Genomic DNA, 22,565 nt, shown 5'->3' with positions numbered 1-22,565 from the left:
CAACGTCTCCACAGCCTTGACTTTTGAATCGAAGCACGACGGGTCAAAGTTTGTCGAGAGGAGTCGAAACATGTCGGGCCACTGATCATGGTATACTCCAGCTGTTTTTCGCCTGCCTTGCGGATGCCCTCCAATATCAAGAGTATCATGTCACGTTCAACAATGTCTTGTTTTGGGTCTTCACCCACAAGCTCTGTCTATCAGATGTGTGGGTTTGATACGCTGTCTCGCCTCATGTCGCTTCGCACCAACACACGACCCAGCAGCCTTGTTACATATTTCACAGGGAAGAGGACGATCATCCTTACGATCTCCCCATATGCTATCCACTTTGTCGCTGTACGATATGTACGCCACAGGCCTTCCCAGCTTCCGCACCATGTCCCTCATCTCGTCTTGACCATTTTGCGCTTCCCTATCATTCGAACGATATCCTTGCACTCTACCCAACTGTGCTTTCACCTCGAGACCCTTACAATCTTGCAGAACCAGTCAGATTACGTATTGTATTTCACGCCCTGATCCACATGGTTGCAGCACACCCCATCTGACCCCTACCGGGATCTGATTGGCTCGTTCCCGCTCAAGCCGCGACAACGGTTATGCGCAACATGCGCCAAACCGCAACGTCGACACAAGTTCAAGATGACGAAGGATCAATGCAGTTTTCACAAAAACCTGGCTGGTGCTGAATACTTGGTTGTGCTCCGTGATGTGTCTATTGTGTTCGTGACGAGTCTCGCTCATAGTGCGGGCTGGCACTCTGGCTCGTTTTCCATCCGACATCTGCTGGCAGAGGAGGTTAACCAGATCGGGTGGTGCTGTCGTCTATAATTTTCCGATGTGAGCAGCACTAACTGATGATACATTAGCATGAGTTTGGTTTTTTTTTGGCACAGCTTGCGATCGCACTGCACATACATCTGGCAAACCCTGTCCATCCTTCACCAACGTAACATGGGGAATCAACGGATCAGTCTACAAGGAATCTTGGCTACTTTTCCCTTGAGCCATACTTTCAAGTATAACTACATGCATACGCAGAAATACAAGAAAATGGGCAAAGGATCTCCAATATGGAGCCCTGTTTGCAGCACCAACGAGCATAGACGCACAACGCTTCGCTCAGTTGTACGCCAAGTACCAGACCAGACCAGATATTCCCCCACCACTTGTTAGTTGTTGCAGTTTCCACTCTTTGTGCAGGCCCCAGGGTGCGTTCTGCATGTAGCACATTTTTTATTTTGTTTTTTCTACACCTTACATGACAGGGAATGCCTCCAAATTTGACCTTGCTCACACCCCTGGGCAAGGACATGGTCAGCCATGGCCTTTCATCGACCCAACCCCACCATGAGGCGTGTCCTGGGCTTGTCGGTCTTGACCTCATATATCCTTCCAAAGCCCGACCTCAAAGTGAATTATGACTCGGATATCATTCCTTCTATCCTAAGTTATATCGACTTGGTCATCTCTCGAGCTACTCTTAATGTGCTTGTCCCTTCCTTTCATCGTCTAATCCTTTCGTTTCAAAGTGTCTTTACGAACCGTTTCTACCAACTCAAACGAATCTTTACAGAGAGGCCAGACCTCACTCACGTTCCTTTCCGTTTAATTTCCCAAGATCGCCTATACTCTGCTACCCGCTACTTATTGCGCCTACTCTTTACTCCGTTACCTATCTCGGGAGCGGTTTCAAGCTTTCTGCATCATACCGACCCGTCCGTGAACGCAAGGTAGAAACATCGAAACTACACTGTGTTGGTTGTACCTGCTCATCTTGCACTGTTTGGTCTCACTGCCATCTCTCCCTACTTAAACCTGCCTACTGCTATTCGATTTGCACCTCGTCCAAATGCTTGTTACAAGGCAATACGACACGGAACATAGCCGCTGGCCATTCAGCAGATACGAACCATCTCGTAACGCATCTAGCCATCGCATGTCGAACTCTTACGATATCAATGTCGATCTGCCGGCACCTTCGAGCTGGCAAGGACACAACTCCGGTTCTTCCCATGTAAGTGGAGGGTTTTCTCAGCCGTACACTTCACGAAGTGAAGCCTCACAGCTTCCTCATGGGCGTCAGCCGGCAGAAGACAAAGACAACTCTCTGGGAATTCACATGAGATCTGGAACAACACAGATATACTCGTCCCATTTCCAAACGGCAGACCACAGTGTGACTCCTCTGTCAGGACCGAAGCAACCAGTACTCCAGCATGATAGCTATGGGATGAAACCCAGCATTTCGACAACGGAGGAAGCTGGTCATGCCTCGCAAGCAGGAACAACTGGCAACTTTGCGCCCCTGGATCGCTCAACATCCGAACTTTCCAGAGTCAACTCGCCACTGGACGAAGAAGACGACCTTGATGAGGACGATATGCTTGATGGTGACGAGAACTCGTCTCAAACCGCCGCAGAGCGAGCGGCTGCTCGACGCAAGATGAAGCGATTCAGGTCAGTAACACGTAGTCCAAGTCTCTAAACATGCGCTTACCATATCAGGCTCACCCATCAACAAACCCGATTCCTCATGAGCGAGTTTGCAAAGCAGCCTCACCCCGATGCCGCACATCGCGAGCGATTGTCGAGGGAAATTCCCGGACTAAGCTCCCGCCAGGTTCAGGTGTGGTTCCAGAACCGGTATTTAAGCCCTTTTGTACGATTGTGTGGGTATAACTGACCATGATTTAGACGTGCCAAAATCAAGCGCCTTAATGTTGACGACCGCGACCGTATGATTAAGATGAGGGCAGTCCCTGAAGGCTTCGATAATGTCCAGGCACTTCACTCTCCTTATGGTGCAGTTCACGGCATGAATTCTTCCATGCCCTCACCGGGACAATTCAACACTCAGTCATACGCTCAACACATGATGAGACCTATGATCGTCGACGCTCGAAGGAATGATACACACGATCACTCTTCACCGACTGGCTTGACCCCGGGGTTTGGTGGAATGGCATACAGCCCTGCTGGCAGCATCGCCAGCTCTAGCTTAGCATCGCCACTTTCTCCAGCCTCGAGCGATCGATACCAGTACGGCGGCCATTTTTCTGCCCCTCTCGCGGGTAGCCCGAGAACTTCGCACCCGTTCGGACAACAGCACGGGCTCGGCACCCCTATTGACATCCATCGTTCAAGCCCTCATCCTATTCCGCCGCCGTTGCTTCGTGAGTCACTATCTCGAGCCAGGTCAGAGTCGTCACAGTCGCCGCTACGATCCACCATGGCATGGAAAGCGGATGTCGTTGACTACACGTACCGAGGGGCGAGCAGCACGAGTCCAAGCCTCTCTGACCGACAACCACCTCTGTATCAGCCAACACCTATAACGCACTCCTCTAGTGGTATCAGCGGCTATGCCACCACCTCCACCCCCAACACCAGGACACCTCCAGGAACCCAAGCATCAAGGGCAGGTATTTGAAGGGTTACAGAGCTTTCCACCAGGTCATCAATGTGTGTTCTCGCATAGTGACACCTGTGTGCAAGAATCGAGCTGCCCTCAACGCTTCATTCGAGTTACCATCTAAGCGCACAAAGTCGCTTGAGGTCTTGAACGTTACCCAAATACACGGCGCTCATTAAGCCAGTACGTGTTGGTATACGGCGTTTCTCATTGCTCTTGCAGGGCACCGAAAAGTATTGGTTTGCATTGCTGAGCTCGTTCCTCTTCTCTATTTCCTAGAGGTATCCTGCTGCTGCCCTACTTACTGGATGCCCTGCCTTTCTTCTTAATCTTTTTTGTTTTGGTTTACATCTTCACTTTCTGCTGGGAGCGCCGAGGAGTGTTGAGCTGGGTATTTTGATAATGATCACGACCCTTTCTTTTGTCGTTTACGGGGAGAGGTAATCGTCATGATGATGAGCATCTAAAGCAGGTATTTAGTGGAAAAAACATAAAGGGGGTTTACTGGGGGTTAATAGGCGCAAGTGTTTTTATCACTGGGTTTGGTTTTGGGATAGACTGGCTCTTCTCTTCTCTTCTTCCCGTGTGTGACTTTTTGGAATGGGATATTAGGATACCAGAAATAGCCTGTTAGGTTGGGGTCCGCCCTGGTGGCAGACAGCCTGTATCAAGGTAGTTCTGACGATGAAATGCAAAAAACAAAATATTTCGAATTGAGCAATATCTAAGCAGTGATGATGATGTGATGTCACCCTCATCTGGTTGTGTTTGCAATTTGTGATGAATCTTTGTTACTCTGTTCGGATTCCACGAAGAAAAGCCGTGCTGGTTTGATGGATGCGTGTGTTGTTCATCAAAATTGGGATCTTTAATAAGACTGAGCTTGGAGTATAACCTAACCAACGACCAATCATTAGCCTTTGGTCCAAAGATCCAGAGTTGATAATAGTATATGGGCTATTACATGCAAGCTCTTTGTAGTCAGACAAGCCAGTTTTCCTTACGGCTGCCAAGTGGTTATCAGTGATGGGAAACATCAGGCTGAAAACATCAAGCAAGGCTGCTAGGTTTACCAGATGTTGGGTGTCATCATAGTACAGTTTTGCCGAGAGCATCTAAAGACTTACCATCAAGAATATTGTCATAGCAAGGCAATGAATCCGTATGCAAAAGAGGATCACATCACAGTACGTAGCTCAGAAGAGCTAAAGTCCTTTTTGTCTGTCCCTTTGATCCAGGACAAAGGATTTTAAACAAGGTCAAGATATGTCACTTGCATCAGGTCATCATCGCATCATGGTAGCCGCACGAGGGGCCCTCGTGATGATGGTTTTAGGCAAGGTTACTAAAGTGTGCTCTTGACCACGAATCCCGAAATGTTACAGTCGCGTAGGGTCGAGCAGCTGACAGTGGTTGAGGGATAGTAGTGGTCTTGTTTGTATGGAAAAAAAGAGAGGAAACTTTTCGCCGAGATCGTTGGACATATATTAACGGAAAAAAGAAAGGTCATGTGACTAGCCTGAGCGGGCCCAACTCCACCCCGCTGGAGTGAGCTGCTAGGCGACAGACCTGGGGGCCGACCTCCACCTACTAAGGTATACAAAATATAAAGACGCGTCGGTAGCACTGTCACGAATTGCTATATAGAAACAAAAGGTTTCAAAGATCAACTCCTTTGTATGAGTTGACGTACCAGATACAGTAAACATCAAATCTGTGTCAAACTTCACCACTGCGCAGCAACTGAGGCGGCCTGATTCGGTGGTGTCGTCCGCATTGGATTATGGGGCTGACACCTAAACTGTGACTGTGACTGTGACAGCAAAGAACTGGTTAATAAATGCAGGAGACGTTCATCCTGGGGGTTCTTTGTTCTTGGGAGCGGCCAGCCACTCAAATTAACGGACCATGTTCCCGAAAAGTGGTTTGTGAGCCGAAGGTCACTGAAAGCGCCTGGAAATAGCGGCTTGCCCGCGCTGGCAGGTTCCTGTCTGCTGCCGCCCCATTGGTTTCACGGCACGACCCATTTGAAATTGCCTCGCCTTTCAGGCTCAAATTCTGGCGTGAGCGTGGGTCCAGCACAATTAAGGTTAGTCTCAAAAGCCTTGCCTTATCTCTTACAAGTATCTTTTCGCCCGAGTCACACCCATTGTCGCAGAAATGCGACTTCTGACATGTTAGGCCTTGACAGTGATTAGCTAAGTCGCAAGATACGTACCGCGTCTCTGCCTCTCCCTCATTCCAAACCCAATACACTCACCACTCAACTCCACACCTTTCGCCCCCGATTCAACCTCTGACAACCAAACCGACCATCGCCTTATTCGACGTTAACCCTCGCTTTACGACAGCGACATTCGCCCATTTCCCATCGGATCCGTCGATTTCAGATACCCTGATCCTCAAGCACCACCGCAGCGAACATATAGTCCGCCTGCGCCGCGATCGCCTTTCTCACCGAGTCCCGAGAAAACCCAGTGCCAGTGCATGACGTTTGATTGAAGAGAGCAGCGGAGCGCAGCGACTTTCGGTCGTCGACCGGCGCGACTCTCGCCCACAACCCTCCCTCGCGGAGTCGTCCACGATGTCGTTCCATCCTCAGACTCCCCAGAGCCCATCGCAATTCTCCTCCGGGACCTCGGAGCCCGTGTTGAGCGTGGCAACCTCCATGACCACCACGACCACGCCAACAACTTTGCCGACTCCCGCCCACAGCGTCACCGGAAGCGCCCATCACGACCTTGCCATGGCTGACGATTCACCTCACAAGCGAAAGCGCTCCATCGACGACAACGGTGATCGCGATCAGAAGAAGTTCCATGTCGAGGAAAGCAAATTGGGGATTGAGGACCTGCATCTTGATGTGGGGAAGAAATACCTGCTTTGCCAAACTCGTAAGACTCCCTTCACAGCCCTTTTCTCGCTCTCTGCAGCGCCTGGATTCTGGTTCTGAATGAGAGCCTTCAAATTTTTGCATGTTGCGGGCATTATATCATATCGTCATGTGATTCCCGCCAGAGAATTATTTGTTAACATCAATCGTTTCTAGCTCACCCCGAAACTTTGCCGCGCGTCTCGGAAGACTTATATGATCTGTTCAACCTGAATGAACTCGCCGCCGAAGTAGCTCGAGAGAAACCCAATGGAGAAAAGAACGCACTGCGTTCGTCCTATACTGGCCACATGAAGCGCTTAGGTGTTGCTGGTCACTGGAAAGTGCAAAGGACAGACAAGGACTCCAACGAGAAACCCGATTTCTTTGACATCCTTCACATGCCCGATGAAGACTGGGACAACACAATCGTCAAAGGCCAAAACATCAAACATGGATTATCACAAGCAAGCCTATCGGCTCTTGGACGGTCAGTAACTATGACCAAGGGTCCCCTAGGCAAGAAGGACTGGGACACGTCCGTACTAGGACTTCAGTCACCCGGCGGAGACTCGAAGCTACCATCATCGGCAAGGCCTACCGCTCCCAACACTCCCCTGAACGTTCCCGGCGCAGTAGGACGTCTAAAGGCTCAAGGGGCCTCATCAAACGATCCGAACCGACCAAAGCGTAATGTCAAGAAGCGAACATATGGTGATAGTAGCTTCGAGGGTTATGGCGAAGGCTATCCTGATGATGACACAGCTATGGAAGGAGGATACTCAACAGGGGAGGGAGAGGGTGGCCAGAAGCGACGCAAAAAGGTAAACAAACCTCGGCTACCTATCTCGGTTTCTTCAGTCAACTGACTCAAGTTCATATAGAACCCTGGCAATGCCTCACCGTACCCCAGCGCGATGCGCCAACAAAGCTACGGTCCTGGCATGGTGGGCGCATGAGGCACTCTGCCGATGCATCTCATTCGTGGCCCAGCCATCCATCGCACACTCTTTTCAAAAAAGCTCTCCCGGATCACCCGACGAATAAACCTCACCGAAAGGGGGTTTGCGGTTTCCTGTTGAGAGCCACATCACCACACACAGATGCCACTTTTCCAGTCGCGTCCAGGTTTCACAAACGAATTTTTTCACACTCTTCTCACGTCTTCTTGTATACACACGCCATGCTACGATTCCTCCAGAGGCAGCACTCCTGAAATGGAGATGACGCAAACCCCAAAAAAACCATGCGGTCGTCCGTCCTAGGATTCGTGGTGGCGAACAAAAAATCACAGTGCAATTTGCTTTGATAGCCCAGCGGGCTTTTTTTATCTAATTTTGGTCTTTTCACTTTCTTGCATTCTGATGGGGCGGACAACACCAACTTCGCCACCCCAACGAGCACGGCGTTCGGACAAAGGAGAGAGAGGGTTTTATGGTAACGGCCGGCCGGTATGTTAATGCGGTCACGAAGGGGAGGTAGGTTAGGCACGATGGGCATTCCAGAGGGGTGATTCAGAAATCATTGTTTAGTCGACAGCGGTTTTCTGATATAAAAACTATACGCTAAAATGCTCAAAACCAATAAAATCTAAATATCTGAAAAAGAACCACGCTCGTTTTCTCTTCTCCCCCGATCCTGTATATCGTAGCGCATGTCTCATTACTTCCGCACACCTTTCTGTTATAGATCCTCCAAGCATGAGTGTCGATCAAACAAACTGACATATACAGCAAAAAAAACTCATCGAGAGTCACATTACATTTACTTAATCACCACCAAAGTTACCATTTTCAACTGTCGGGTACGCACCAGTAGTCATCTCAGCCCAGCTCCAGTCCAGTGTCATGGGCAGAGAGAAAAGGTCTTGTGGGAGGAGCGGTTGTTGAAACGCCGATACTGGCATCCCCGGAGAGTGCATACTTCCTTCACCATAGCTCATTGCTGAATCGTAATCACCATTCTGGTGAGGTTGTGGCACCGGGAACTCTTGCGGCCAGCCAGCTGACATTGCTGACGGGGAAAGATCGTTCATCGGTGTACCTACGGAGAACGCTCCCATTGAATCTCCGTTTGAAGGCGGCGACAGCTGTGCTTGCGAAGATCTTCTATGAGCAGTAGAAGACACCGAAGCAGATCGTACCGATTCTTTGGCAGCGTTTCGGGCAGCGGGCACATTGGCGGATGATTTGTTCGCGGAGTCCTGGTTCTTGCGCTTGCGCCGAGACGACTGCTCCTTTTCAGCCTTGTCGATAACAGCCTTGGCTATGCGCTCGAATTCGGCGCAGATACCGAGCATTCGGTGAACACCTCCTTGCTCAGCCTCCTGCCCAAGCATAGAGAGGAAAGTGACAACGATGTTCATGAGACGGGTATCCGACTTTGCCCTGGGATCAAGGGGATTTTGAAGAATGTTTCCAAACAAGGTCACCAGTGCAGAGACAGGGAAGTAAAGAATCATCCTGAAGACGTATATTAGCAATCTGCTTTCGCAAACTAGAGAAGCGAACTTACCAGACACAAGCGAAATCACCTTGAGGTACATACTTCAGCAGAGAGACAGAGGCTCGTGCTGCAGCTGTGCATAGCGCCGCTGACGAAAAGACACGCGGGTTGAGAGGTCGGGCATTCAGGCCCTGAATAGCATAGTTGGCCAATCGACTAGTCCAGTAGCCGTGGTGGACCGACATACGATGGATTGTCGTGAGGCAGTTATAGTATGTAAGATGCAACATGACAACGTGGAGGATTAGGGGCGTGTGTGAGGCGTTGATGTCGTGCTCAGGGCGATAATCGATGGGAATACTGTCCTTCCACTCTTCTAATTTTTGGTCCAACTCGCCTATAGTGTTGAGCAGTTCGCCATCGGATTGTTTGGTAGCTTGGACAGAGTACAATCTCTTGTAGACCTCGCTCTCGATAGTTGCGAACTCACACATGACTCGGAAGAGATTCATCTTGCCCTTGCCATCAGCCAGTGGAATGTTGCCAATATTGTCTGCTGGATCGGCATCGGGGAGCTCAACGTTCATGTCATCATCGTCCTGGGCGGGTGGACGACCGGCCCGAAGACAAAGGTCCTTGTCGAGCATGTAAGCGATCCAGAAGACTCTCTTGCGCTGCTCGATCTCGATAGGGTTGAGGTTGAACCCGGTACCACGTTTATGAAGACCAATGCTCTGTGCTAGACGCATCGCCGCTGAGACCAGTAAGAATGTAGGCTGCGGGTTGGGTGTTCCTTGCAAGAACAGGGCCATGCCGAGAAGAGCTTGGACGCTTAGCAAATCAGTGTTGCGCATTGTCAACTCGGGGAAAACACCAATGGCGTTCTTGAGGTAGCCCCATGCCTTCTCGTCCTCATCCTGCGGGACGAGATTGCTCATAACACGCAGACGGTGGGCGATAGCGAGCGCACAATTGAGACTGGCCCACCACCCAGATCCCTGGTACGGCTCTGACGAATACTGCATCTGGACCAAGTGCATAAAGGTTGGCTGATGAAACAGGGGGAAGATGCAGTTGAAGTTGTCAAAGTAATCCTGAAGCAGAGACAGAGCCTCGGTCTTGGGAGGCAAGGGTCGGAAAACAGGTCGCTGGAATAGATCGCTAAAGACCTCAGGCTTCCAGTTAGTCCACTTGTGGTCGTCGACAGAAATGTCCGATATAGTCCGTTGGAAAGAGTCGTCGCCAGTCTTTGAGTTTACCCACGAGACTCCCTTGGGCGAGAAAATAGAGAAGCCAGAAGATGAGCCTGTTGCAGGTCAGTGAAAAGGACCTCGTATGGCACAAATTAGTGACTTACCGATGTATCTAGTCTCTCCGTAGTTGTTGGTCACCAGAGAGCACATCATCTCTGATAGAGCCTCTACCTCCTCCGGCTCTTCTGTTTTCACCTCTTCTCCATTCGCATTTGGCGCTGGAGCGGTTGAAGGAGCCGTCGAAGGAGCTGGCGTCGCTGACTTGCGCTTGTCTTCCTTGACGATTGGGTTGGGTGATGTCAGTGAGCTCTGAGGAGTCATTGCAGAGGCGTCTATAGCAGAGGGAGCAGATGTGGAGTGAGTTGGGGAGTTTGGTCCGGATCCAACAGCCATGGACGCTTGCCTTGACTTGTGTTGCCGCTCCATTAACCTCTTCTCCAAAGCACCAAGATCATCATCATCCTCGTCGAGGAGTCCTACAGATAACATATGAGTCTTCTGCCATGATTGGGAACTATGCGAATACTTACCAGAAAGCCTCAAGAGATGTTCCATGCGATTTAAACGGTTCTCAAGACCCTCGATATACTTTGCACTTGGAATTTGTAAGCAACTATCATGGCTGGCCGGGAGGCGTGGAAGACATACCCTTTGGGAGGCGCACGCTTCTTCTCTACTTGAGTAAAGACACATTCGGTCTTGTAGTTGATACAGTGCGTACAAGACGGCATCTTGCCGTCACACTTGATTTTCTTCTTCCGGCACATGTCGCAAGCCTGTAAAATTCCCAATCAGCACTTAGAATCTAGAAGCTTGGCGTCTGCTCAAGGTTCATTCATACCCTAGCAATTCTCCTTCTCTTAGGATCGTTGGCATCTTCAAGCATCATAGCCGAGTCATTAAACATCTGAGCGGCTATTTCGGGGTGCAATTGCGGTATGCCATCGTAGCTACCAAAGACCTGTGGTGGTGGGTGGTTCATGATGGGAGGGGCCATGCCTGGGACCTGGAAAGCCATGTGGTCCATTGTGTCCGAGGTGGCAGTCGAATAATTCGCTAATTAACGTATAGTATAGTAAAATAAGGTTGAGTAGAGTAAAGTGGTGAACGATCGAGGTGCGCAAAGCGGCGCGAGCGGCGTTGCCGTGTATTGATTGTTCAGCAGGGACTGCGATTCGAGCAAGAGCGGAATATGCGCCGAGCGATAGGTGCGGGCTCGAGGATTTGTTGTAAATTAATTATCTATAAGCAGACCATATGGGGGGGTATTGTAAAGTGACGCGCAAAGGAAAGTTTGTAGTTGTTGTATGTAGTAGCTTTGTTGTGTGGAGAGTGCAGTTGCAGTTGCAGTTGTAGTTGCAATCGAAGGAAGGTCGGGTTTGGGGTAAATCGCAGATCGGAGACGGCGGGATCGCTTAAAGTTATGATACAATAAGTGTACAGTAGAGTGATAGCGGCTGACTGGCGGCCTGACAAGGTTGCAGGGAAAACGGTTAGTTAAACGAACGAACCGAGGGGCCAGAACAAGGAGACAAGGTCGACAAGAAACAGCAACCTAGGACCAGGCGACTAATAACCAGTTTAGGTAGGTATCAGTAGCCTGGGCTTGGGTTAGGTAGGCTTGGGCAGGCTGGACCGGAATGATTCAATGACAATCAATCACTCACTCTCTTCTCAACTGACAGACTCGGAGTCGGAGAATAATTTTTTTTTCTTTCTCTCTCTTTTTCTCTCGCTCTCTCTTCCTCAACGTAACGACGGAGTCTGAGGTGGGGTGGCGGAGTTTTGCTTCTGGTGTGACAAGAGGCTGCTTGGCGGGTACAAGTACCGTTCGTGGGTTGTTCTGCAGGCGTGGCGTAGCGTGTCTAGACTCTAGCGTCCAAGGTTTAAAGAAAGTATTTTCTGACTGTCGAAAATCAAGGAAAGTAAAGAAAAAAAAGGTCAGAAAGAAAAGAAAAAGGTTAGAAAAAAGTCGCGATGTTAGGTTTTTGGTGTTGAAGAAAGAAAGAAAGAGACGCAGAGATGTATTAGAAATCACACCAGACACACGAATTGAATCAAAAAAGCATGAACCGGCAAGTCCACCATCCGTTTACCTCGTCCTGCTACGGAGACTGATGAGTCTCCGTCTCATGCTCATGGTACCTTGGCTGGGTTACTTACCTCACGTTGGATCGGTGAGACAGAACAAGTCGCAGGGAAGCCCAGGACTTAATGCGCGGGTATTTGTTTCGAATCAGGGAAAGCACCATAGAGAGGCCATGAGTATGCATCCCCTTAGAGGCAGGTTGACCGGCAGTAGTCCGTAGTCCGTAGTCTATCCAGGTAGTGGTGATTAATAACAATTTAAACAACATCAACCTGGTAGCTATTATCCTTTACTTTTACTGCGTCACTAACTATCAACTGACACAGCCAATCGCATCAGTTGGCGAACAAGATATCACTTCTGCCTCTATCCTCTTCAACAGTCAGTCAACATACATATCAACAGAATCTAGATGCCTTAGTACCTACTCAATGTGATACATACTACTCAAATAAACTCGAGCATCAAATCCACAAGCAATGAGGAGAAATGATCGTCAAAGGACCCCTGAGTACCGGCATCCACAATCCACTTTCATCCTTCCATATATATCTTATGTAGAGGTATACTACGGGCCACAGTCAGAACCCGGATGCGTGCCTTGAACGTTGCTGTCGTCAAGTCCGCAATCCTTGCATCACTGACTCGATCAATCCAGGGTGAAGATAGGAAGATCCAATTCTTTGTCATTCATTTTATAGTTGCTCCACATGTTGCAAGGCCTTGTCTTTGCTCTTTTTCTTCAACAGTCAGGCAGGGTAAGACTCTTGACAGCCGACAGCCGACAGCAAGACGCGCTACAATTCTACGCATCCGTCACTAAAAACTAGCCCTCTCTCTAAAGCCGCAACTAGCATAGTCTTAGTAGTCACTCCAAGCTAGGGGGTTTACTTCAGAGCTTCCTTTCTGTCATCTTCATGGGTCCTATTCTCAAACCCACAGTCCAGCCAAGTCCAGCCCCCAAAAACCCTCAGATGTTTTCTGTCCCCCAACAGTAAGAGCAAGGTCATCCATCCATCGATTAGACTATCAAACTATCATAATGCATGAACTTTGGCCACGTTGCGCGTCCTTGTAAGGCTCAAGCAGATCCAAGACGAAAGATGCACAGATACAAGTCCCAAGTTTGACAAGAGAGACACACACAAAAAGAATAAAAAAGAATCGATCCCCTGATGACGTGTCTCAGACTTAAAACACACAGACGCCGAACAAACCGTTGGAACCTCACCACTGGGAGAGCTACCAGTAAGCAGCCAACATCCAATGGCAGCTTCACATTTGACACTTGGCAACCCCCATCCCGAATACGTCGCTTCATCCGAACCTGAACAAGAGGGGGCTGTGCAATCCTGAGACACTTTACACATGGCCTTGTCGACCTGAGTGTAACCAAAAACCAACATGCAGCAGTACAGCAGGGGGGGTTTCCACAAGATCAGCAGCCGTCTGATTCTATTCCAGAGCCTCTTCTAAGCGTTGTAAACTTTGTCAGGATTACTTCCTAAATCAGAATAATTATGTACTTCAACCTTAGGAAGTAAAGATATGCAATATAGGAGTCACAAGAGAACCGAGGACTAAAATTAAACCTGCTCTAATAAACTCTTATCAATCTCTTGTACTGACTGTATGTAACCTTATTCCTTGACATATGTATGAGCACAGATGGGGTCGAATACGCAATTGTCATCCTGTCATAACAAAAGGGTCCATCAAATATTCAATTACCGTGTTTCCTTCCTCATCTCTGGACTTTCGCTTATTCTTATTCTTCTTCCAGGCCCCTTGTACCTTGCACCTTGTCTCTTGTTGTTTCGGGTCCGCCTCGTATAGTGTTTGATGGTCGTGTACCCGATTGCGTGCCGAGAGCCTAATAAGACTCAAACAACTATATCAACTGATACGTCACGGGGACATTTCTAAAGGGCTAATGTCTTGGAAAAAAGAACCTTCTAGGCCTCCGTGTCTTGTTCTTGTTCTTGTGCAAAATCGTGCTTGAGTTGCGAGATTGCTGTTATATAGATACTAAAGTACACTAGACTTCTCGCTTGACTTGCCGCTTGCAAGTTCCATCAAAAGGGCTACTACCTTCCTAGTACGCAGCCAGTGAAAACTTGTTCACAGTCGTGTATGAGAGATGAAATAGCTTAGCCAGTGTAATCCTGCTTCCATATCCTGTGTATCCCAACTATGGGTTCAAGTCTTTCGCTAGCCCCTCGCCAGCCCACATCGTAAAATTGGAAGTTAAGAATAGAAGAGAGAAAAAATGTTCATAGCAGAAATGGTTGTTAATGAGAGTCAAGAAAGAAACCGATCGTCAAGCGTCGCAGATAGAAAAAAATTGTGTTTCGGTTCAATTAGCCCAGCTTCCTCCTTTTGTGGTGACCCCTACCCATCTTTATCCTTTTCACCTCCGGATCTAAACTCCCATATCTTCAGGTTTTTGTACTTCCGAAAAGAGATCCCCAGTGGTGTCATGATGACCACATATGAACGCCGAACAAAATGCTTCTCGCACCACTCATGTATGTGGCCAAGATTGAAATGAAGAGAAATGCAATGACCAACAGCAGTCATATATAGCTGGTGAGTACAGCACCGATGGCGGTACTAAAGAGCACAGCGAGATGGTCGTTATGCAATAAAAAATGGACAAAACGCTCAGGTATCAACATATGGCAAAGCAATACGAAATAGCAAGCAGAATCGATCATATCCGCTCCTGAAATCTTGACGGCGAGCCAAACGATCCATCACGAGAAGTGACAGATCCTGCCCCAGTTGATCCTCCGAGGCCATCCCCTTCGGGTTTTGGCTTCGGGGGATCAGTAAAGGGATTTGACTCCGTGACCGGTGTGCGTGCCGGGCCTGATCGGATGACCGGCACACCACTTATAGGTCGCATCGGTGTTCCGAGAGCAAGGTGATGTGATTCTTGCTGGTTGGGGTCCCATGCCATAGAACCTCTCCAGTAGTCGGAGGTGCCGCTCATAACGCTTTCTCGATTCGCTCGACCGCCAGAGGACGAAGGAGGTTCAGTTCGAGGATCAGAGTAACCATCGCCACCTGCTTGAAGGACAGAAGGCAACTTCTTTCCCGAAACGCGGTAAAATCCTCGCTCACTAGCAGGAGCAGGTTCGGCAGGCTGTTGTTGCTTTTTGCCTACCAAGCCCGCAAGCACGGCAGTCACAGCAGTGGATGCACTAGAGCGTTCCGCCATTGATCCACCGTCAGGACCAGACGTGGGACCGCTGATTGTTCGCGTTGCAGACAGGTTCCCTCCAAGTAGGCCACCTTCAGGATGCTTCTTCTTGTACCTGAGGGCAAACAGGACGAAGAACGCCAAGAACGCCACACCCGTAACGCCGCCTACAACACCACCAATCACTTGTTTTTGTTGAGGGGAAAGGGTACCGGTATCTGTTTCGTTGGTTGCTGATGTGTTTGTAGGTGCCGGAGGTGGGTTGTCAGCTGTTGCGTCTCCGGCGGCTCCTCCAACACTGCCTTCGCTATCGTCCGCTCCCCACCAGCCTGAAGACCAAGTTTCTTGTGCCGAAATGCTCGAGTAGACCGAATCGGAATAGCTCTGTGTCGAGAGTGTAGGATTGATGGAAGATGTAACGAAGGTGGAAGATACTACGATGACAGTGGAAGAGCTGCGAGCTCGTGTAGCTGTGTTTGATATCGTCGGTATTGTTGTTGTAGAACGGTTGGGTTCGGATTGGGTCACTTCCGTGGTGGCTTCAGCAGTTGCTTCTGAAGTCTCCTCGGTGGGTTGTGTTGTTTCCGATGTCAAGTCAGACGTGATGGTCTCTATTTGAGTTGTCGGTTCCTCTGTGGTGGTAGCGCTAAGGTCATCTAAAGTACACGTTGTCAGTCATCACATGGCCATAAAGTCTAACTCTATAAATAGGAGGGGCGAATATTCGTACCGGTGGTTACGAGAGTCTCCGACCCACTAGCATCCGTAACCGTTGTGTCAACATCGGTAGTGGGCGCAGCTGGTGACGTTGTTTCTTGACTCGCGAAATCAGGGTCCGTAGACGTCACAGAGTTGGTTGGAGGGACCAGGTCAGATGGCAAATCGGCTGTAGGAAGCACCGTTGTGTCGTTTACAGGCTCAGGGACTGAATCGGATACGGTCGCATCTGGGATTTGCGCAGACGGTAACGGGTTGGTCAAGCCGGGTGTTTCCACGGCGGTCGGGGCGGCAGCAGGTGATGACGGGGCATTGTAGCTCTCAGCAGCAGCTGGAGCTTGAGCTGGATCCGACGCCGCGGCCGCCGCGGACAGCTTGGGCTCCGGGTCAGAAATGGCGGCGACGGTGATGCCCGAGGCAGAATCCACGACGACGGTAGCAGGTGGTGCAAAGTGAGTTTGGACTTCAATGGGTGAGCCGGCTGCGTCGACAACCTGGATAACCGATACAGTCTGGACAACCTGGGTGAAAAGGTCCTGCTCAGCGCGCGGTTTTAGGGCATTGGAGTCGGCGTGAGCGTGGGCTTGAGCGTTGTCAGGCGTGGCAGCGCGCCGGTGGAGATTTGCTGGTGATATGCTTCGATGTAGGCGTTGGTGAGAGTGATGGGAATGGTGGCCGGTCTTGTGGAGCTGGGAATGACTGTGGTCGGCTGGTTCGTCGCTGGTCTTATCGTCGACTGTTTCGAGTCGATGCAATTGAAGATGGGCGCGGTGAAGAAGATTGTGAGTGATGGACTTTTCAGATTTGGTGGAACGAGAGTGGTCGTAGTCGTGGCGATGATTTGAAGCAGAGCGAGAGTGATGTTGAAACGATTGCAGTTCGGACAGATCCGAGGAGGAAAAGGAAGGTGATTTTGGGCGAGACAGGGTTGATGGCGATTGATCGACATGGATTGTATCCCTATCCCTATTCCTGCTGGAGGAATCCTGATCCATATCCAAAGCCATATCCATATCCATATCCAGGACCTGAGCGAGTGAAGGCCCGCTGGATGAGTAAGTCATTAGTTGGATCAAATCTGATTGAATGCGTCGTGGCCGCGGGCGTGGCCCGTTTGGTCGGGTTAGGGGACGTGGCAATGTATGATGGACCGATTCCCAGTTCTCACTAGCTGTTGGGTGCTGGTGAGTGCAGTGGTTTTAGTGGACGTTGACCCTAAGGAATTGCGTAAAGGTGGACGCTGCAGTCCGGCCTAGCCAACTAACGCAGGGGACGTGCACCAGTCGGTTTCAGAAACGGGTACCCTAAAATAACAACACGAATTGATCAAAGAGACTGAGTGGTTCTTTGTTCTTTTTTGGGGAACAGGGAGAGACGAAATGGCCCCGATGCGGCGATCTTGTTGGCTAGTGTCGGTTTTTTGAGAGAATGTCTTTGCCAATTGTGTCGATGAGTGCAGGATGAATGGGTCTCAAAGTAGTCGGTTCGTATTTTCCTAGCTCGCTTCGTTCTTGAGATGTTTTTCCAGAATAACGGAGCACGAGCAAGGGGATAAGAAAGGAGTGGGTGTAAGAGTCAATTGCTGTGCTGATTCAACAAAGCACATGATCTGTCAACGTCCAGAGGAGAGAAGAGATAACCGAGTCAACAAAAGATGACACAAGTACTGATCACTGACCCAACACTCACAAAACAGCCAAAGGAATTGACTGCTGTGGGCGGAGACAGAGAACAAAGAACGATGTCCTAAAAATGGTGGTTCAGAGAATATTTCGCCCCTTGCACGTTTTCCTTGTTTGGTTGTTTTCGGACCCTCGAGGTTTGCTGTTTTGCACTGTGATTAAAGACAATCGATCCGTGGATATTAATATCGGTTGGTTGTAGAGTCCAGGAATTAACGAGTGACGGGGCTATCGTGAGTGATGATTGTATTGTGATGGTTTCCTTGCATTCGTCTTTTGCATAGCCCAACTCTCGATTCTGATCGGTTCTTCGATTTGTTTCTTCTTTTCTTCCTTCTTTTATCAATCTCAGATTTCCCAATTACTATTATCGACGATAACACAAATAGGGAACGATAATTGTTGTTGTTTGTTGATGTTGTCGTCGTTAAAGTCGTGTAATTTTGTTCGTCCAAGTTCGTTTCAAAAAAAAAAGGAATGACAGCGGGAGAAGAAAAAGAAAAAGAGAGCAATACCGTCAGAAACAAAAAGAGAGAGAGAGAACGAGTGATAAGAAGCGAATAAGAAAAACCCAAAAATAACAAATTGAAAAAGAGTGTATTAGAGTTGGTCTTGTCACGGACTGTAGAGAAGGACGGGAAAGAGAGCGATGGAGCAGACGGGGCAGACGGGGCAAAAAGAGAGACAAGACAGGAAGCAGAGACAGAGACAAAGCGGGAAGCACCTACTAAAATGAACCCGACACAGCACAAACACGACACGAGTTTCTCTCCTGCAGTCTTTGGTGGTGACCCTTTTTCCAGAGGTCGTGCGTCCCTAATACCACTAAGACCACCTGCGCAGGTACCTACTTCAGGTACCTGTCTGTTTTTTTACTGTATTACCTGTCTGCTGTGCACAACAATACAAAATGGCATGGATCAAACTGGGGTCCTGGTTCTTCAGTTCCCGGAGCGTTTCCCTTCCTCAGCACGGCGATCATGCCTGGGTGCTACTAGACCTTGACGATGAGCGGTTATGGGATGGGCCCGAGATGGGAGATAATCTCGCTTGAGATGAGGTTCAACCAAGAAGCCAATCACCGTCAACCAGACGTACGACATAACGACATGGGGGCATCAGTAGGGCTCCATTAATTTCTTAGCCTGTCTCCACGGAATACGACAAGAAACATGATTCGAAGGAGTGCTAGCTTGAGCTTGAGGCTGTTGCTGGAATACACGTGCAATTGACGCATCTCATGCTCTGGTTGGTGTGATGCTAATTCTGTCCTTGACCAACAGGCTTTCACCTTCACCATATCCTCTACGGAGACTACATATGTGTATTATATGTTGTGTGACGTGGTACCAGATGAGGTTTGCTTTGTCTGTCAAAAATCACGCTTAAACAATGGTCCTCAGCAAAAGCAATGCGCATCAGCTACAAGGAAACATGCTGCATGTGCTGTACCTTTTTTTGTCCCACACATGAGCCACAACTGCACCTAAAGACCAGGGTAATGTCCCGTACCTTGCAGTCTGTCTCCTCTTTCCGTGCTCTTTTTTTGCTTTTTGACTGCGAACCTAAGTGCATAGCTCGTCTAACAGCCGCTCAGACGATGGCCCCTTTCCGGTCCCCGGCGCTATCCCATCCAATAGTTAAAACACACTGGTAAAACGCATGTTCCTGGCGCCTTTACCTATATGGCCTCACTTGCTACTATAACAAACTCTTCTTCATGTGTTGCTACGGCCGAAAGGGAATCTGGCTAGTGAGGCAAAGCAATGGCCCATAATATCCAGTGTCCAGGGGTCATCCTCTCGTATGACACCCAGTCATTTCCATTCTTATTGTTGCTGAGAGAAAGTGGATGAAGCGACGCAATCGGGGGAAATTAGACTCGAGGGGGTCTTTGAGCACGCGCGTGTCACGGAAGACTTGACGAATCGGGGCTAATATGACATTTGAGATTCGATTCAAAGCTTGGCATGGACTGAAAGCCCTTTTCTGGTCAATCAATGTTTTTTGTTGACGATAATTCCCCTAATTATAGAGCTCTTGCTTGACATGGGGTTTGTTGTGCTGTAAGAGTGTAAGAGTGTAAAGGAGGTAGGGAGGTAGGTTGGCGTTCCTGACCGCCGGCCTCAACTCAATAGCCGTCAATCATGCAAAAGTCGAGTAAAGTATGGATAGAGTTTTCCGATTGTATCATCATTTGACTTTCAACTTGTTGATCAGCATCGATGCTCCATGGTAGGCTAGCCAGATCGTCATGAAAAATACCCGACAATCTAACTTCATGTAACCTCAAACCTGTTGAAATGTTTAAACATGCTAAACCGCCCACAGAGCCTCTTTCTCTCTGTCTCTCCTTTTTCTGCTTGAATGTCACGGGGACTGGAATTGGAATTGCATTCAACTAATCATGGCCCAATTTCCAAGACAACCCAGGTCTTAGTGAAAATATGCCAAAAATAACACACAGGCCGATGAGCCTAGGCCTGGGTAGCGGCCACGGCATCCATGTTATGGATACAGTACAAAAGTGCAGTCCTGGTCTGTGACGACCTGAACGCCCTGCGACAGCGGGTCACTGCTTAATGCTTGTCCTCTTCGTTTAATAAGTCTTGGTTGTCTGTATATCTGGAGCACCACAGAAACTTCGGCCTACGGTTCGGCGGGTCCTGGTGCTTATTATCTCGTATATACGGGTACAAACTGACCTCAGCTACCGCTGTTATTCAAACACTCAACAAACTATTGCTTCTTAGTCGGTTTGCTATAAATTCACCCATGTTTTGCTCGCTTGAGTGGGTGAGCGGGTGAGCTCGGGATGGGGTCCGGGCAGATACAGCTGACGACCATGCGCTCCCACATACCGTTTCATGGCTTTGTGGGATATCATAAGAGTCTGTCGGCTGCATACTTTCTTAACAGCATAAACATGTCGCATCTGAGAGCCTGAACCCTGAGGACCATGTTGCTGACCAGAAACATGGACATCTCATCCGTAGCCAGTCTACAAGGTCAGGGTTACCGGTGAACCCTCATGAGCTGAGCCTCACCTGCGATCCTTTCCATATATATTAGTCGATCGAGGTTTGTTTCAACATCGCCTGCCCGTGCAGGATCATGGAGCATGGATATCTGGTAAGACGAAGAAATGTGAAAGAGAGCACAAAGCTTGGGCACCCGATATTGTAACAGAGAGTGGTTATTTTCACATGTGCTAGTCTAGGGTACCTAATGAGAAAAAGATATTCTGTTTCAAGGTGCTGAGACAGTGACTTGAGATTCATACAAACCAAGATATGCTGGCTTACTTGTTCCGTTCCTTTATGACCCCTTTAGACCATACTTCTTAGGCTACTTTTTTGTACCCTAAGCCTTAGGAGGCCAACGTTTCTACTATTCGCCAGGCCAGGTCCCTCACATGATACATCGTGATGTTCAATGCCCAATGATTGATGTCCTGTCTAGTCCTCAACTCCAAATGGGAATCCCATGGGGTTAGGCACTTCGCAGAAGTTTCGGAGTGTAACGCCCCGATCCCTCTTCCAATGGTCAAACCGAGGTGGCCCGAAAAGAACACACACCTCTTGTAACGAACGGTGTTCCCTGGCAATGCGCGTTACTAGGTCGTGAAAAAAGTTTTCGTCGAAAACAATGTTGTAAAATTCTATCCAGTTGAGATTGAAGGCAAGACGCTCTAGATGCCCAAATCTTTTCTTCAACGTGTTAACGATAATGGTTATCGTTGTGGTCTATCGAGTGAAGATGGTCAGCAGGCACGCTGGGCCACGCATACGCAAGGAGACGTACCGGATCGGCGGTAGCTGGATCTACATTGTATCTGCTGGTCTCGTGGAGAATTAGAGTCTTGAGGGCTGGGAAACGATTGCTGATGTTGCGTAGCGACGGCATTTCCATTAGGTCCCCGAGAATAAAGACTGATTGGTGATGGTGCAGGCCAAGCATTGCAGTGTATTGAGACTGTATCCGAAGCTTCTCAAGTTTTTTGGACTTGAATATACCTGTAGACATCTTGCAATCATACGTGTCCAGGGACCTAAGATCATGCGAGCACTTCGGAATAAATGACTTCGCAACCTTGCATACAGCTCGAATGGTCAAATTTTGGAGTTTAATGTCTGGTGTTGCTTGCAGGAGATCTAGAAATGCGAGCTCCTGCTGCGCTGAAAATGCAAGAATATTAAGATGTAACGACTCAAGGGAGGTCATGGCCTGTAGAGTCTGCATGATCGCTTGTGGTATCGGAGTGCTGAATATAGGATCGACATCGTATTTCAGTGCATCCCATGTATCAGCGTGCCAAAAAGGGCGCACCATGTCCTTGTGAATGGTCGCCTTTCTGTGATCTAAGTCAGTATATATTGTAACTTGCTGTTTGGGCGTGTACCGATAGCCTACTTGATGAATGCAAGAATTGCACGACCATGTTCCGATTCGATGTCGAATGTCTTCAGCGTGCGTGCTAGATCATTCTCACCACCATGGATTAAAACACGAGACCATAATAGCCGATACAGCTTTGAACGAAGCGAGCGGCATGAGAGCGAAAGGTTTCTGATATCCTTGTGACTTAGGAAAGATGCGACTTGCTGTACAGTCTCTATGGGCAAGCCCTCGAGATTTGGAGCCATCTTTACTCAGCTGGTGAAGACGCAGATGTGAAAAGTCAACAAGCCTGCTATGTAACGAAGAGAAGATCAACCGAGAAAGAAGAAAACGGAGGACGAGATAATTTATGCCGAAGCCGGCGGCCTGCCTATTGATTGACTGCGATTCACGGGCTACCTGCTCACTGTCTAGAATTCACTGGCAGCTGGCAGGCACCAGCAGCGCAGTCTTGGTAGATCTTATACAGTATTCCTTTAAACC

General features: G+C 48.9%; 6 protein-coding genes across 6 annotated transcripts; 2 read left to right on the top strand and 4 right to left on the bottom strand.

The window, feature by feature from the left end:
* Nucleotides 1-1,855: 1,855 nt before the first annotated feature.
* On the top strand, nt 1,856-3,436 carry FGSG_06812 (uncharacterized protein; the record flags this gene model as incomplete). Its single annotated transcript, XM_011328163.1, has 4 exons — nt 1,856-2,020; nt 2,147-2,463; nt 2,512-2,649; nt 2,701-3,436. 4 exons carry the CDS (start codon nt 1,856-1,858, stop codon nt 3,434-3,436), a joined length of 1,356 nt encoding a protein of 451 aa, XP_011326465.1.
* A 2,566-nt stretch (nt 3,437-6,002) lies between these two features.
* Nucleotides 6,003-7,857, top strand: FGSG_06811 (uncharacterized protein; the record flags this gene model as incomplete). Its single annotated transcript, XM_011328162.1, has 3 exons — nt 6,003-6,312; nt 6,468-7,114; nt 7,175-7,857. The coding sequence occupies 3 exons, from the start codon at nt 6,003-6,005 to the stop codon at nt 7,247-7,249; spliced, it is 1,032 nt and encodes a 343-aa protein (XP_011326464.1). The 3' UTR covers nt 7,250-7,857.
* FGSG_06810 (uncharacterized protein) lies at nt 7,856-11,015 on the bottom strand (the record flags this gene model as incomplete). The annotated part of the gene is made up of 6 exons (XM_011328161.1): nt 7,856-8,752; nt 8,805-10,041; nt 10,093-10,464; nt 10,519-10,583; nt 10,637-10,764; nt 10,830-11,015. 6 exons carry the CDS (start codon nt 11,013-11,015, stop codon nt 8,059-8,061), a joined length of 2,682 nt encoding a protein of 893 aa, XP_011326463.1. The 3' UTR covers nt 7,856-8,058.
* Nucleotides 11,016-14,433: 3,418 nt separating this feature from the next.
* On the bottom strand, nt 14,434-17,063 carry FGSG_06809 (uncharacterized protein; the record flags this gene model as incomplete). The annotated part of the gene is made up of 2 exons (XM_011328160.1): nt 14,434-15,938; nt 16,013-17,063. 2 exons carry the CDS (start codon nt 17,061-17,063, stop codon nt 14,791-14,793), a joined length of 2,199 nt encoding a protein of 732 aa, XP_011326462.1. The 3' UTR covers nt 14,434-14,790.
* A 2,749-nt stretch (nt 17,064-19,812) lies between these two features.
* On the bottom strand, nt 19,813-20,587 carry FGSG_12992 (uncharacterized protein; the record flags this gene model as incomplete). The annotated part of the gene is made up of 2 exons (XM_011328159.1): nt 19,813-20,082; nt 20,543-20,587. The coding sequence occupies 2 exons, from the start codon at nt 20,585-20,587 to the stop codon at nt 19,813-19,815; spliced, it is 315 nt and encodes a 104-aa protein (XP_011326461.1).
* A 123-nt stretch (nt 20,588-20,710) lies between these two features.
* FGSG_12991 (uncharacterized protein) lies at nt 20,711-22,327 on the bottom strand (the record flags this gene model as incomplete). Its single annotated transcript, XM_011328158.1, has 4 exons — nt 20,711-20,728; nt 21,260-21,427; nt 21,486-22,035; nt 22,095-22,327. 4 exons carry the CDS (start codon nt 22,325-22,327, stop codon nt 20,711-20,713), a joined length of 969 nt encoding a protein of 322 aa, XP_011326460.1.
* Nucleotides 22,328-22,565: the final 238 nt, after the last annotated feature.

The sequence above is a fragment of the Fusarium graminearum genome, chromosome 4, assembly GCF_000240135.3.
Source record: "Fusarium graminearum PH-1 chromosome 4, whole genome shotgun sequence".
Classification (NCBI taxonomy): domain Eukaryota; kingdom Fungi; phylum Ascomycota; class Sordariomycetes; order Hypocreales; family Nectriaceae; genus Fusarium; species Fusarium graminearum.
Note: the sequence above shows the minus strand (reverse complement) of the source record. Positions and strands in the feature narration are given on the sequence as shown.